At 39.0% G+C, this 16,426-nt stretch overlaps 1 protein-coding gene and 1 long non-coding RNA gene across 6 annotated transcripts in view; one reads left to right on the top strand and one right to left on the bottom strand.

The window, feature by feature from the left end:
• Mkln1 (muskelin 1) overlaps window positions 1-16,426 on the top strand; it is a 329,639-nt gene that overhangs the window by 24,332 nt on the left and 288,881 nt on the right. The window contains exon 2 of one of the 2 annotated variants that reach the window (XM_048786923.1): window positions 1,229-1,353. In XM_048786923.1, coding sequence (XP_048642880.1) covers window positions 1,337-1,353 — 17 coding nt within the window. In that variant the 5' untranslated portion in view covers window positions 1,229-1,336. Of the gene's footprint in view, window positions 1-1,228; window positions 1,354-16,426 lie in introns of those variants that run through there. The other variant, XM_048786922.1, reaches the window with a different exon arrangement.
• The window catches only part of LOC107149048, a 69,547-nt gene that overhangs the window by 3,134 nt on the left and 49,987 nt on the right, over window positions 1-16,426 (bottom strand). For 2 of the 4 annotated variants that reach the window (XR_001504335.2, XR_007341882.1), the window contains exon 4: window positions 502-582. The exons of the other annotated variants lie outside the window; for them this stretch is intronic. This is a non-coding gene — a long non-coding RNA (uncharacterized LOC107149048). The remainder of the gene's footprint in view (window positions 1-501; window positions 583-16,426) is intronic. 4 annotated transcript variants of the gene reach the window in all.

Raw genomic sequence — 16,426 nt, 5'->3', positions numbered from 1 at the left:
TTCCCCTCATCCTCTGAGATAAGCTCTGCTTCCTGTTGCCCCCTGTCCTCTGGCTGCATCTTCTATCTGCTTCTCAGGGTCCTTCCTCTGCCTACACTGTGAGCTTCACTGTGGATTCTATGGTCATGCTGATGATTTCTAAACCTGTATCTTCTGACTTCTGGATCCAACAGCCCTCTGGTGCTCTGACTGCTCACCAGGCATCAGAAAGGAACCCATCCAGGGCTGAATGGGTCACCTGCTCCCCCACCTACTGTCCATGTCGTTTTCATGTTCTCCACTGTCTTATGAGAGACATCACTATCCACCTTGTTGCCCAAGCCCAAAATCCGATCTGCAGTCTCAACTTCTCCCTCTTTGAAATGTCAACATGTAATCAATCACCATTCCAGCGCAGGGTACCTCCTCGATAACATGGCTTGCACATTTCTGCATAATGCAGTCCTTTGTACCTTTCCAGTTCTCATCCCTGACCACTTTGCCTGATTCTCTCTGCCTCACCTGCGTGGAAGTGCATTCGGGGCTGGTACTCGGCCTGCAGGTTCCGTTCTGTTATTTCCACAGTGTGTGCTGTGCCTCTACCTGAAATGGACATGCCACCTCCTTAGGATTAACTCTTTCTGCTTAGAAGTCACTGAATTCCCACTTCCCATCCTTTTCTCTGCTCAACACACTGCTTCCTTAGAGCTGGCTTTCCTGTTTCTACCTCCCTCTTTATTGTGAGCCTCCTGGAAGCAGTGACCATATTTTATCGTATTCCCAGCACCAACAAAGTCTATGGTACAAAATAGATGACTGAAAGTAAATACCAAAGGTATCATTGTGAGGTATAAGATGAATTTCCAACCAAAGAGCACAACTAGAATTTTAATAAATAAAGATTTATCAAGTCCCTTAATAACAGAGGAATGTAAAGATTGAAAATATTTAGAAGAACTGGGCACACCTGTAATCCCAGTGACTTGGGAGGCTGAGGCAGGAGGATCACAAGGGTGAAGCCAGCCTCAGCAACTTAGCAAGGTACTAAGCAAATTAGTGAGAACTTGTCTCAAAATAAAAAGGGCTGGAGATGTGGCTCAGTGGTCAAGCACCTCTGGATTCAATCCCCAGTACCCCCCCCACACACACACACACACATTTTAGAAGAATATATCAACATTAAAATCATGAGCAGAGAGCAGTTGATAGAGGCAGATTTCCAATCTGTCACTATGAACTTCTTTTCCAGAATTCAATGTGCAGTCTCTCTGAGCCGAGCTTTGGGGTCACCTAAGTACCCCATCCTCCAGATTCTTCACAGGCTATTGGACTTGGAACCCACTCCATTCTTGAGAACATGGGGATTGGAATAAGGTAAGCAGTAGCTTTTCAGCTTTTTCCTCTATTGTTTTGCTTTCAACCATGTACTGGGCCTGTAGAGTCTCTCTGGAGTCTTCGTTAGGAGATGTGACTGGCTTCCTGGCAACTCCACTTGTCCTTAAGATATTTGAATATCCTATGTGGACAGAGAAATGGGAAGTCCTTTCAAATTTTCTTTTTTTGTTTCATGACTAATTAAATTCTTCATCATTGCTCTATTGATTTTTGTTCTAATATAATTCCATATAGAGAAAGCATTTTGCTTTAGCCATACAGCCTGTAGACAGTCCCCGCCTCCATCCCTTTGTCCAACTTCTCCAGTCTTTTATTTGCTTTCATTTTTCATAAAATTGAATGCAACTTACATGTCTTCTTATTTTTCATTGTCTATTTCTAGAAAGAACGTAAGCCCCAGGAGGGCAGAGATTTTGTTTTGTACAGCACTTGGAATAGTTCATGGAAAGTACTCAGTAAATATTTGATGACTGAATGAATGATTTTTTTTTTTTGAGATGGTATCTCACTAGTGCCCAGGCTGGTCCCAACCTTGCGATCTTCCCTCCTCAGCCTCCCATGTAAAATGTTCTTCCATGTAGCTAGAAATACAGCTGTCAACCACCATACCAAGCCTAAATGATGTCTTTTAAAAGTGTCATATATATATATATATATATATATATTCTGGTTGTAGTTGGACAAAATACCTTTATTTTATTTATTTATTTATATGTGGTACTGAGGATCAAACCCAGGGCTTCACACAAGCAAGGTAAGCGCTCTACCGCTAAGCCACAACCCCAGCCCCTGAAAGTGTCTTGTTTTTAAGAGGCAGATGCATACCCAGGTTTCTAGATCCAGTACAGGTCTGTCTTGCAACCATGTGCCCCCTAAGACTTTTATTGATGACTAAGCTGGTGACATTGATGGGCATACTGAAAAAAGTTACAGATGACACACAACAGTCAGGATTTCCTCCCCCTAGCTCCTAACAAATGTAATAATGACTCATATCTAACAATCTAAAGCTAATGGGTACAAATATAAAGTGCTCAACGATCCCAAAATTCAATTATACAAGTATAGAGTGGGGGCGGGATAGCTTACAACTGCACATGTCACGAAGATTTAGTCCCCTGTTGATTGTGAGTGGATGATGAGTCAACCTGGTGTGATGTTGCTTAAAAAAAAAAAAATCAATCTTTTGTGTTAATAGAAATATGGTGTTCAAAAGGGAACTAGTTCTCTAATACTTTCTGGTGATCAGACCACATTTGCTCTGTTTTATGAATGCTGGACTTCAGACATTCAGATGTTGAAAATAAGGAGATTATTCAAGAAGAGTAAAAAGGATTATAAAGAATCTGGTAAACAGTGTTAATTAGAAATAGCAAGAGGAGCTAAGGTTATGTGTGGGCATGTGAGAGGAAGGTGAGAACTGGCAGTTCATAGCTGCCTTCTGAAGTTCCAGGGACCGTCCCACATTGGACAGATTCGATTTCTTTTGGGTAATCCCAAATGATGGATGGAAGACCGATGAGTGGAAGATGTAAGAATGCATAGCTTAATTCCCTGAAACTTAGCAGCAACTCAATTTGCTTAGCAACCAAATGGACAAGCATAGGATGTAGTAAATTCCTGACCCTGGTGGTACGACACCCAGAAGTTGGGTAGCCAGGCCCCATTTGCAATGGAAATTTGCAATGGAAATTCAAACAGTGGGGTGAGGGAGTGGGGAGAGTGGGGTTAATCATCACAGAGAGCACATGTTGTGTGTTGTTTATGTGGCAAGTACCATTGTAAAAGATTCCCAGGAGTTTTCTTTCTAACTTACCCATTCTATTAGCTCCATTTTACAGATGAGAAAAATGAGGCATACAGGAATTTTTTTCAAGTTCTTACATCTTGGTGCAAACCAGATCCAGGATTTGAACTCAGACAGTCAGATTCCTGACCTTAATTATTATTCTATAAAGACCTTTACTTCCAGGAACCCATTCTTTCCTGTAATCCAATCCAATATAGTCATCAAAGCAAGGAGTTCATTATTTCAAAGAGTAGGTGATTCTACAACAAGTAGTTTCCTTCTACATGTAGTATGTAGGGACTAAATTCATCTGGGCATTTGCCACTCTTGGCACACTGGACGGAGCTCAGCTTTGGACCTTGCAGTCCGCAGGTGCTCAATAATTATTCAGTGAAAAGAATAAACAAATGCAAACTCATAAGATTGGCAGAATCTCAGTACATTCTAACTGGAGAAAAACAAGCACTTCCTGTGTGATCTACTGAAGACACCAAGCAAAAGTGACAATCCATCCAGCAAAAGGCCTCAAGAATTCCTGCTCCATTGTTTGGACAAGGCTCATTTGAATAAAAATTAATTGAGTAACTGTCTGGTGCTGAGGATGCAGAGGTGACTTAGATACACTGTTGGTTGGGGAGTGGGGTGGACAGGTAAGCAGATCACTATTGTGTGTATGTGTGCACACATGCATATGTTTTAAGTATCATGGAAACAGAACAAAAGAAAGGAACTGATTCTTCTTGGTTGAACAAGATGTCTAAAACTTGATTATGTTTTAAAAATAACTTCTTTAAATTTTTTTTTAAGTTGTAGTTGGACCCAATACCTTTATTTTATTATTTATTTTTATGTGGTACTGAGGATCGAACCCAGTGCCTCACATATGCTAGGTGAACGCTCTACCGCTGAGCCACAACCCCAGACCCTAAAAATAACTTTTATATATGTTATCTCGCTTGAATTAATTCTGTCTTCCTGAAGACCACATGAGACAGTGATCCCTTCTAGTGTAGAAGATGAGATAGAGTCCCAGAGAGGGTCAATGTGATCCCCAAGGTCATGCAGCTGGTACTAATAGTTACTCTGGGCTGAGGCTCTGTGCTAAGCCCTTTTAGAATCTTGAAGCCTCACAAAAACTCGGTATGGTAGTTATTGACATCATTGCTGGCTTATAAATGAAAATATTGAAGCACAAGATTTAAATACCTTGCCTAGAGTCACTTAGCTAGAAAGTGGGTAAGTCGGATTGGCACTTGCATAGCCTGCTTCAGTGGGCACACTCTAGCCCATGGCTCTAAAACACTTTGACTGGTTCCCTGAAGAGCTGGAGCCACACATTTGGACTCTGACTGCAAGTTCAGTTTTCTTTCACAGTACCTGGCTCTTTAGCAGCTGTTGCATCTAAATGAGAAGTGGTAGGCTGGGGCTCTGGTTCAGTGGCAAGAGTGCTTGAAGAGCATGCAGGAAGCTCTGGGTTCAATCCCCAGTAACCCCCTCCTAACACACACGGTGGTAATGTGGACACAAAGAGGTTTATGTAGGTTGTGCTCTCTTGGTATTTTGGGAGCCATATGGTGAAATCTAGAATGTACATTGACCCAACAACTGACCAGTAGCATGGCTTAAGTTTTAGACTTTCTGTGTTAGGTCTGCAGGGTTTTTCATGGCAGTTAGAATTTGGCCTGCTGTTCCCCAGGAGAGTGCTCTGGGTTCTCGGGGGATATTACTTGTTACTCATAGAAACTAGCCACCAACACTTACCCTGCAGCCTTCTGAAATGTAGTTTAAATTTTTCTAAAAGGAAGAAGACGAGATGTAAAATATTAAGAATAAAGCAAGTTGAATTCAAAACCTTGTAAATTAGCAAGAATGGAGATACAGCTAAGGAGAAATAAAGCATATAATTGCTTAAATTGTCCAAGCGTTCTCTCTATAATAAAAATTCTTGGGTTGAAAAAAATAGTTCAATCTGATATTATTGTGCTTTCTTAATTAAGTTGGGCTGGCTCTGTGGCAAATCTAACTGAGAAAGAATTGGTTACTAAAATGAATGAAGTAGATTACCCCTTCCTCAATAATTACCACTTAGGCCAATGTGGATTTGACCTATGAGATCAAAGCTATTGTGTTTTTAAGATACCCATCTCCCATAATTTTTTGGAGATGTGGTAATTTTAAAATCAGCTGCAGGCCGGGATTTCTGTGGTAGGCGGCAGGCAGAAAAGGTCAAAGCTCTTTGGCATTCTTTCCTTCAAAGTAGGTGGGGTTTTTTGGTTTGTTTGGTTTTTAGCGTTTTGTTTTGTAATTTATGGAAACTTGGTAGATTCAGCTGATTATCTTGGCCTTTGTGTTTATGGATTTCTATTTTCTTGGCTTTAGGTCCCTGGAAACATTTGTTCCACCAGTGGCAGGAGAGCGAGTTTTGTCATATTTTATTTTTGTTGTTCCAATTGATTCCTAATATTCCTTAGTTCAAGTCTACTTTCAAGGTGTCTATCTCATAGCCCGTCTTTATGTCTCCACAAATAAAATGTTCCTGGTAATAATCGTTGTGACCTTATAGGAACAGTTGATGTGAGGCTCCCCCGTTGATGCTCATCAGGATGATTCTGTAATAACAGTAGCTAGAACATTGAATTTTATCACTGGATGTAACATTTAGCATACGAAATTTCAAGTTTCTTAGATCAATTATTTTTGAGTTACCAAGTAGCTGTAATCTCATAAACATTTTTTTTTTTCGATTCATTATTGAATCAATAAAACTTGGAAAATTCTTTTCTCATATATCCAATTCTTTAAGCCTAAAGGTAAATTACTTTGAAAAAAACACATCACAGTTTCTCATACAGCTAAGAGCAAATGAATAGAGGGGGCTCTGCTAGCATTTGGGATGTACCTCTAATTAGAACTCTCGGTATTTTCAACATATAATTTACTAAAAGTGAGGGTTTTAATTCCAAACTTTGAGTCCATGGGGATGAAACAAGTGACCCCTGTTGGAAATATGTCAAGAATCAATTTTCTCAGGTTGACCTTTAGCTCATTCATCGTTAAATCAAAACATTGTCTACGCCTAGATTTCAAGATGTCTGAACTTTCTTAAGTTTGCTAAAAGATCAAAGCAGAAGGCTAGCACTGCTTTGCCGTTGTGGAGAACAGATTACCCTCTCCCTCCTCCCGGACCCTTGACTTTGATTTTGCATGAGAGCATGTTCCACCTCAGCTAGCAACATTTTTGCTCCGCTATTGAGTCATCTTTACCTCCTGTATATCTCAAAGGATGTGGGGGGAGCAGGGTACCTTGTTTTCACAACCAAAATAGATGGATATCAACCTTGAACCAGTTTAACCTACTCTCCAATACCAGGCTGGGTTCTAGACACGGAGGACTGTTACAAATGTTCTCAGTTGTCATTATTCATAATGTAAAAGTGGATAACACAAGACTTGGAATAGCTTAATTACTATGTGACCTTGAACAAGCAATTGAAACTCTTTCAAAAATAACTATCTCACAAGGTTATTGAACTAAATGATTGGGATTATATATAAAAATACTTAGCACAGGGCTGGGGCTGTAACTCAGTGGCAGAGCACTTGTCTAGCACGTGGCAGGCACTGGGTTCAATCATTAGCACCAAATAAAATAAAGGCACACTGTCCATCTACAACTACAAAATAATAATAATTAAAAAAAAAACTTAGCACAAAGCCCGGAAAATAGTTGCAAGTGTATTATATGAAGCATATAATAATCCATGGAAACTCAAAAGAAAAAAATGACATTATCTTCCTCTAGCAACTTTTTAATTAGAAAGTTTCACATCCAAATGAATAACTACATCTACCTATGACTTTTCTTTGAAGTCTACATTCAGAACAAAAAGGTACTTCAATGATAATCCATTAATATTTCAGAACATTTCACAACAGTTTATATAGGAGAAAATTATGTGAATAAAAGGAAGAATGAGAATTAGATAAGTAACATTTCTCTATTTAAAAGTGATGGAGAGATTATAAAGCATCGGGATGATTTTATAATTATATATGCAATTATGAAATATGCAGTTATTTTAAGTTTATTTGGTTATTAAAAGTTTTATTGATCTGAAAGGATTGATTTTAAAAGACTAATTGAATGACTAACCATGTCATACTTCATATTAGTTTTTAATATACTAAAAATACCCATTAACTATCTTTCTTTCATTGCACCTGTCCTGGCCTACATTAATTTTAGTGATACAAAAGAAGCAATTCAATTTGATAAGTGTTTGTTCTCACTGCATATCAGAAAATAGGAAAAAGAAGCATTCCCTCTGTCCTCTGAACCCGGAAGAAAGGACTCTCCCACGTTGTCAGGCACTAACACTGTAGCAAAATTACAGAGAAATTTTGTTAGGAAATCTTTGCTCATCTGCAGGTTATTTGACTGAAATCTGAGGTGCCATATTTCAGCACAAAGGTGACTTTCGAGGAGAAAGTTTGTGCCAAACTGGATCAGTTGTTTCTATGTTACGTAAGAAGGAAGGGAAAAAAATAACCATTTACTTCCAAGCTATAAATTCAAGATGATTCTGTTACGCCAAAAGACAGAATTTCCAAGCCACAAACTTGATGTTAGGGATAGATTTTCATAAGCTATTACCTGTACCCACTCAAAACTAAATATAATTAATACCAAATGAGTCGCCTTGCCTAATTATATTTATAAAGTATGAAGTTATTTTATTCATTGCGTCAGAGTTGAATTATAGTTGAATTGTAAAAATGATATTGTTAAACAAAATATTTCTCTTTTAAAATAACTTTTCCTGATCATGAAGAATGCATGTGGGGGCTGAGGGTGTAGCTCGGTGGTACAGTGTGTGCTTAACATGCATGAGGTCCTGAGTTCAGTCCCCAGCCTCAGAAAATAAAAAGGAATACATGTGCAATGTAAAATATATACGTAGAATATACAGTACAGCAAAATAAAGAAAATAAAAATCACCAAATCACTGAAAATTTTATCACACAGAGATAATCACCATGAAAACTTTGTAGCATTTCCTTATAATGGTATTTATGCAGTGTCTGTGCACTGGCATGTGCCTAATGTGCAAGCCTCAAAATACTGACTATATGAAATGCATATTAAATTTTATTATAGAAATTTCAAAACATAAACCAAAGTTGACAGCATAATGAACCCCATGTGCCTATCAACCTACGCTTGCCAATCAAGAACCCCTTCTACTCTCTCGTTCTTATTTTTTCTTTGTAGTGCTGGGGATCCAACCCAAGGCTTTGAGCATACTAAGCAAGTGCTATGCTACTGAGCTACATCCCCAGTCCTCTTTACCATTTTATTTTGAGACAGGGCCCTGCTAAATTGCCCAGGCTGGCTTCAAGCTTGTGATCCTCCTGCCTTAGCCTCCTGAATAGCTGGGATTGCAGGCTTGCACCACCGTGCCATCTTATTTTGAAGTAAACTCCAGATATCGTATCATTTCATCCATAAATATTTCAATCTGGATCTTTAAAAGATAAGAACTTTTTAAAAATTCACCATTTTCACATATAAATTAATGAATTATTTAAAAGTATGAAATATTCAGTGTTCAAAAATTGTCTCATTAATTCCCTAATGTTTTTAAAGCTTGCTTACTTTGTTGTTTTGAAGTTTGGGGTACTGGGGATTGAACCCAGGGGCACTTTACCACTGAGCTACATCCCTGGCCCTTTTTTATTTTGAGACAGAGTCTCAACTGAGTTGCTTAGGGCCTCACTAAATTGCCCAGACTGGCCTCAAATTTGAAATACTCCTGCTTCAGCCTCCTGAGTCACCAGGATTACAGGTGAGCAGGCCACCAAGCCTGCAGCTTCTTTATTTGAAGCTTGAAGCAGGATTCAAATATGTTCACACATTGAGATTGGTTGATGTTATCTGTCTGGTCTGTCTGTCTCAGTCTGTCTTAGCCTCTTTCTCATTTGTTTGTTTGTTTGGTTGGTTTTTTTCCCAGTGTTGGGGATCAACTCAGGACCTTAAGCATGCTAGACAAGCACTCTACCACTGAGCCACATTCCCAGCCTAATATCCTCTTGAAGCTCTGTTAGTATATAAGTTACCACTGGGGCTCAGGGTCTAGCTCAGGGATAGTGTTCCTGGGTTCAATCCCTAGTACTGGAAAGAAGGAGAAGAAGGAGGAAAAGGAGAAGGAGAAGAGGAATGGGAGAAGAGAGGTGGGGAGTAGAGGGAAGAGGATGGGGATGGGAAGAGAGGGGAAGAAGGAGAAAGAAAAGAGAAGAAACCAAACCTGGCTGTTTCTCCTGTAGTTTCCCATCGCTGGATTTTCCTGCCTACATCCTCATGGTATAGTTAATGTGTTTCATGTTTCTCCATCTTTTGTATTTCCTGTAACCATCTACAGGCCTTCACCAGATTCAGTTTTTTTTTTTTTTTTGCTTATTTGCTTCACAGGTTGTGGTGTTTTGTCATTAGGATGTGCATGATGTCTAATGAGCTCTTCATTTGTGATGTTACCTAGGTCCACTAGTTCATTAAGGATTGGAAAATGGTAGTATTTGAATCTTATTATTCCTTGAGTTGATATTTTGGCATGTGTCAATAGTGTTTCCATTGTTTGGTTGTTTTAAATAGCTTTTTTTTTTTTTTTTTCTGTTTCTCAATTATAATTAGAACTCATCCCTTGAAACAGACTTAATGTATTACAGTGTGTCTAATTTTTTTTCTTCTAGTTTTGTTGTCGTTGTTTGTTTGTTATGGTACTGTGGATTGTACACAGGGTCTTATGCTAATTTCTTCTACTTATTGCTCAAATGATTCCTATTTGGTCTGTGATAGCACTTCAGACTGTCTTCTGACTTCTTCTGACACGACTCCAGGTTGCCTTTGATAGCTGCCCTGCTCTTTAGTATAAGATGACCTCGGCTCACCTTGTATATTTCCACATAGTAAAAATATGTTTGTATTCAAAACTTCAGTGTGTGTGTGTGTGTGTGTGTGTGTGTGTGTCTCCAAAAGCCATAGGGCAGAAACGACCTTCTATAATAAGACTAGAAATGAAGCAAATGTCCATTAATTGGTTGAATAAGCTATAATACTCCACACAATGGGGTTCTCTGCAGCTATAAAATGGAATTGGAAGGCCAAGGCAGGAAGATTACAAGTTCAAGGCCAGCCTCAGCAACTTATCAAGACCTTCCTTAACTTAATGAGAACTTGTCTCAAAATAAAAAGGGCTGGAAATGTGGCTCAGTGGCAAAGCACTCTTGGGTTGAATTCCCAATACTGGGAAAAAAAAAGATATTGGGAATCTTTAAATATATGTATTATAGACTGATCTCCAGGATGTATTGTAAGCAAAAAAGTCAGGGGAGTGCTGGGCAGAATGGCACACTCCTGACATCCCAGCTACTTGGGAGGCTGAGGCAAGAGGATCACTTGAGCCCAGGAGTTCCAGACCAGCCTGGGCAACATAGTGAGACCTGTCTCAAACAAACAAAGAAAAAAATATGAGGAGAGAAAAGCAAGTAAAGGATACTACCACATATGTAAGAATGAACATATGTGTGTGTGTGTGTATAAAATATACACACAAACATATACATGCATATATGTATACATATTTGCTTATATTAAAAACACACAATGGAAGGATAAACATCACAAAAATCATAGTTACTTATAGAGAAGAAGGGAATAAATTGGAGGGAATAGGGATCAAAACTGGACAGCTTTGAATCTATCTTGCTTCGTAGATTTGACTTTGAAATCATGTAAATATTTTACATAATCATGAAAATATTTATTTTAAAAATGCAGTTCCTAAATGTTTTTAAAAAGACCTTGTGTATCTAATTGGTGGCCTACAGAGAACTATGTAAAGTGACTTCAAAACATACTAATTTAAGCCACACACACAGCATGTCCCTGTCCCAGCTATTTGGGAGACTGAGGAAAGAAAATTGCTTCAGTCTAGGAGTTCAAGACCAGCCTGGGAAACATGGTAAAATCTTGTCTCAAACAAAACAAAACAAAACAAAAAATTCTGCGTAATTTGGCTATATATCCTTATTTGGATATATACTAAAGAAAAGGCAAAAACATTTTTAAAGAGTTTTTAGTAGTTATGAGCCAGGCGTGGGCACAGGTGGGATTACGCCTGGAATCCCAGCAGCTCAGGAGGCTGAGGTAGGAGGATCCCAAGTTCAAAGCCAGCCTCAGCAAGAGCAAGGCACTAAGCAACTCAGAGAGAACCTGTCTCTAACTAAAATACAAAATAGGTCTGGGGATGTGGCTTGGTGGTCAAGTGCCCCTGAGTTTAATCCCCGGTACTCCCCTCAAAAATAAGTTTTTAGTAATCATATTGTTGATGGTAGTGTCAATATTGCTATTCTGGGAAACATGAGATAAGCTAATATGAAGGACTATTATATCATGCTTGGTGTCCTTGGGAGTCAGGATCCACCTGGGAGAAGAGGAATGCAGATGTTAAATAGAAGAGGTTAGGTACAACCCTGCAGGCCTGAATTTGAATTAGAAGTTATTGATATAAACTGACAATATATATGTCTATATATAGATATATTTCCCAGCTCCTCTGTTCACTGAAAAGACCTAGAAACAAAACCAGCAGCAGTGAGCACCTCTAGTATCTATATTATGATCTGGCTGAGGCTAGAAAAATATCGACACTTGTATACATAAACACACATTATAAATATATGTTCACATATATAGTTAATGTATATTTAGCTGTTCTTTAATTTGCAGTTCTTTACACTTAGATTTAATGATGCGACAAAGCCTTTGTGCATCTCTTATTTCCTAAGTACAAATTTCTGTAAGTGGATGAAAATGCCCAGCAGGTAGGAACACTTTGAAGCTCTTGATTGATTGTCAAATTGATTGTCAAATCGCCTCTAGAAAAGTTATAACAGGTTCCATGCCACGTGACAGGGTGGGAGAGAGTGACTGAGTCACTGTGCTCACAGTGATAGATAATTTTTGGACATTTATGCCAACATATTTCCGTCAATCTGATAAGTGAGCTAGAACTACTCCTGTATTTCTTTGTTTTCCTCTCTTTGATTTTTCTTGTGAAGAATTTAAAAAAAAAATTATAAATGCCACATGAAAAACCATATTGACATAACACTCTCATAGTTATGTTGTGAATTAATAATTATGTATCAACAGAGATTGAAATGGCCTCTTCAAACTTAATGTATTACTTCATCATTAATATTTTGTATTTATACTTTAGTTGTACAAGTACACATTACAAATGTATTAAGATATGACTTGTTATAGATTTTTGGTAATTTTGGTAGGTACCTTTGAAATTCCTGAGGATTTTCATTGTAACCTCATCTTTGCAGAACTCATTATATGTGAAACTTATTTCCCAGACATAGTTTAGGAAGTTAACTAACTTTGTAAACACTGTTTTATATATCTTACACATACAATTCCCTAGCACTATTCCCAATCACCTATGAAAGCCAAAAAATAAAAAATAAAATAAAAATAGTAGCTTACAGACAAAATCACCTACTGCTGCTGCTAGAGACCTCTTAAAGTTCATCTGGTCTAACCCCTTCATTTTATACTTTGGAAAACTAAGGCAAAGGGCAGTTATGTAACTTTATTAAAGTCACACAGCTTCTTTGGGATAAAAACCCAAATCTGATTGAGTGCAGTGCCCTGTTCATGTAGCTTCTCAGAATGAGCAAAACTTGAAGGTAGTGTGCAAAAATGGGAGTAGCCACTGTGCTAGGGAACTGGAATTTGGGTGTCTATCTTCAAAATTATGTTATGTTTTCAATAAAAAACCTTATAGAAAATGGATCAATAACATTGTAAAATTAGATAAAATGTAGTAATATTTGAGAAGATAGAGATAAAGTATGGTGTTTCTAATATTTAGGAGGGATTTATAGTAATCAAAATATATGGCATTTGAATATACCCAAATACATATAATATATATAGCATATATAGTATAACATATTATATATGCTATAAAATACATATTATATAGCATATAATGCATATATTTATATAATGTATTGTATATGTTATATATAGTATATGTATATGCGTTTGTATAATTCAGGTGCCATATATTATACATATTATATGTATATATAATATATAACATATTGTATAATATATGATATATATGTATATATTCCTGTGCACTGTTGAAAGCACTTTATTTGCATTATCTCATAATCTAAAATGCAGGGAGATTCTATGACTTGCCCCAGGTTGCTCCAGAGTGTCAGACTCAGGATTTGAACCTGGGCAGACATAGACATACTGATTCACTTGAAGTTTCAAGTCTCTCCTATCAATTGCATTGCCATTGAGGGTTGGTGATCGACTAAGTCTCATCAGTAATTTCCCTACAAGGTCAAAGTGACACCTTAGAAACCCATTTGTTCGAGTGAGGACGTAACTTCAGTGGTAGAGAACTTGCCTTGGCATATACCAGACCCTGGGTTCAATCTCTAGCACTGCAAAAGGAAAAGGAGAAGAAGAAATCTACCACTTTGAACACTATGATGAAATTTCTTGGTGCAAAATTTCTTAGAGATAGTTCTTCTAAGCCCTCATCTGTCACTTGTTCACTATGTGATTTTTCATTCCCTATCTTCAAAATGGGTGTGATAATATCTATTCATAGTATTTTAGAGAAATAAATAAGGTAAATTGCATCCATTTATTTATTTATTTATTTTAGGTACCAGAGAATGACTCGGGGGCACTTGACCACTGAGCCACATCCCCAGCCCTATTTTGTACTTTATTTAGAGACAGAGTCTCACTGAGTTGATTGGCACCTCGCCATTCCTGAGGCTGGCTTTGAATTCACAATCCTCTTGTCTCAGCCTCACAAACCACTGGGATCGTAGGCTGCACTACCATGCCCAGCAAATTGCATCCATTTTTAGCAGAATATCTAACACATAGTAAATATTCAATAAATAACTGATACCTTCAACCATCACTGATATCCTTGTTGGTATTATTAATATCATCATTAACAACAGTATGGCTATTACTTCTTTCTCTCTGTTGACCTGTTTTTTAATGCAAAAGCTCCGGGAAGGGATGTTGCATTACCCTTGGGGCTAGTGACTCATTAGTTGTTTTCCTCCTGACAGGAGTGAGCAGAGAGGTATTAAAGGCAAGAAAGGAAGGGAGATATCAAAGCGAGGTGGGAGACCCCAAAAGACTATTCAAGCTGGGTTTTCCCCCAGAGTAGGTGGGATAAGTTTACAAAAACAGCTCATTTGAAGTCCAGTGCTCTTTTATGAGATCCTGGGATCTTTCTTAGGATTCCAGGAGGCCTGAGAGGGAATGAGGAAATTCCCTCTTAGCAGACTGCAGACACCAACTGCCCAAGGACTCCCAGACCCCATGGTCACCTGCTTATTAAGCCAAGTTTGTAGAAGTAGCAAACAACCTTCCACAGTTGCTTATGTTTACTGTGCCTGGAAATAGGCATTTTGCCATGGAAAAGATCCTTATTGTACCCATAAGCTCAGGACTCGAATTGCACAACGTAAAAGGTCTTATTAAGACTTCTTGTGGGGGCTGGGATGTGGCTCAGCGGTAGAACACTTGTCCAGCATGTGCAATGCCCACAGCCCCCCAAAGACTTGTTCTTTTTTTTTTTCCTTTGGTACTGGGGATTGAACCCAGGGGCACTAAACCACTGAGCCACATCTCCAGTCCTTTTTTGTATTTTATTTAGACAGGTCTCAACTGAATTGCTTAGGGCCTCAGTAAGTTGCTGAGGCGGGCTTTGAACTTGTTATCCTCCTGCCTCAGCCTCCCAAGACCCTGGGATTATTGGTATGCGCCTCTGTGCCTGGCTCTGAGTGCCTTTTTCTGAGGTGTCCTTCCACTCTTAACTAAGAGGTTAGACGTCTAAGGGTGGCCTGCAGTGACATCCTCGTACATCCTTCCAGAACCCTCAGGTGGTCACTGAAGTTAAGGCCACCAGTTTCTCCCTCAGGTCCAAGGATCTTTTTATCTCCTGTATTTTATTTTTCATCTTTATGAAAAGGACATAGGCAAATGGTACAAAATAAAATGGTACACAGGGTATTCAGTGAAAGGTACATCCATCTCACTCCCAGTGCCACGGCCCAGAGGTCCCCACCATTTCTGCATCCTACTATTCTGGGTGCTTGGGATCAAGCACAAACAGCACAGTCAGGTCCCTGCCATCTAGTAGGAGTCGATGGCCACAAACAAGACATGTGATCGGATGATCATAGAGCATGCTAGAAACAAACGGTGAGTGCTATAAACAGAAATGGGCAAAGGTGGGGGCAGTGTTAGAAGTCACCGAGGCCACACTGAACAAAGTCCGGAAGGAGAAGAGGGAAAGAGCTGCTGTGGGAGAGGAGTGTTCCAGACCCCAGGAGAACAAGAGCGGGCAAGTTACACATGGCGTGGGGACAGGGTTTGATTTTCATTTATAAAACGCAGAGCCTCACAGAACAGGCACTCTTCGGAGCACCTGACATCTGTTAACTCTCTGCTTGTCACAACAAGCCCAGGAATTCTTGTCATCCATTATAAAGGGAAACTGAGGCATAGAAGAGTTAGGGGAGGTATCCAAAGTCACAAAGCTAGCGAGTAGTGAGACCTGGACTTTAACACAGGCTGCCTGGCTCTGGGCCTAACCACTGCTCTCCACGCCCCACAATAGGGCAGGGGGCTGGGAGAGGGGTGGGGCTGGTCCTGAGAGTGAGGTGGAACCCTCAGACAGTCTTGAACACAGGAGTGACAGGTGCATTTGCTCAGAAAATCCTGACACGCCACATGCTTACCTGTTTATGTACCTGTACATGAATTTGTCCTTTAGGTTGGCCAATAAACTTAATGCTAAACTTTAAAGCAATTTTCTTTCTTATAAATATTTTTTAATTGTTGATGGACCTTTACTTTTTATTTACTCATAAGTGGTGCTAAGGATCAAAGCCAGTGCCTCACACATGTTAGGCAAGCACTCTATCACTGAGCCACAACCCCAGCCCTAAAGCAATTTTCATTTATGGAAAGAAGAAGGAGGTTTGCTATTACATATGCTTTAGTTAAAGATGATATCAAACAATATTTCGGTCATGAGTAATTGCTTCTATTTTTAAAGTCCTACAAATGTCTATTCTGGGGCTCTGGCAATACTTGTACCTGTGACCAGGTTTCCTTAGGACAACAGATCAACTTTT

Source organism: Marmota marmota, unplaced genomic scaffold (assembly GCF_001458135.2).
Source record: "Marmota marmota marmota unplaced genomic scaffold, marMar, whole genome shotgun sequence".
NCBI classification, from domain to species: Eukaryota; Metazoa; Chordata; class Mammalia; order Rodentia; family Sciuridae; genus Marmota; species Marmota marmota.
Note: the sequence above shows the minus strand (reverse complement) of the source record. Positions and strands in the feature narration are given on the sequence as shown.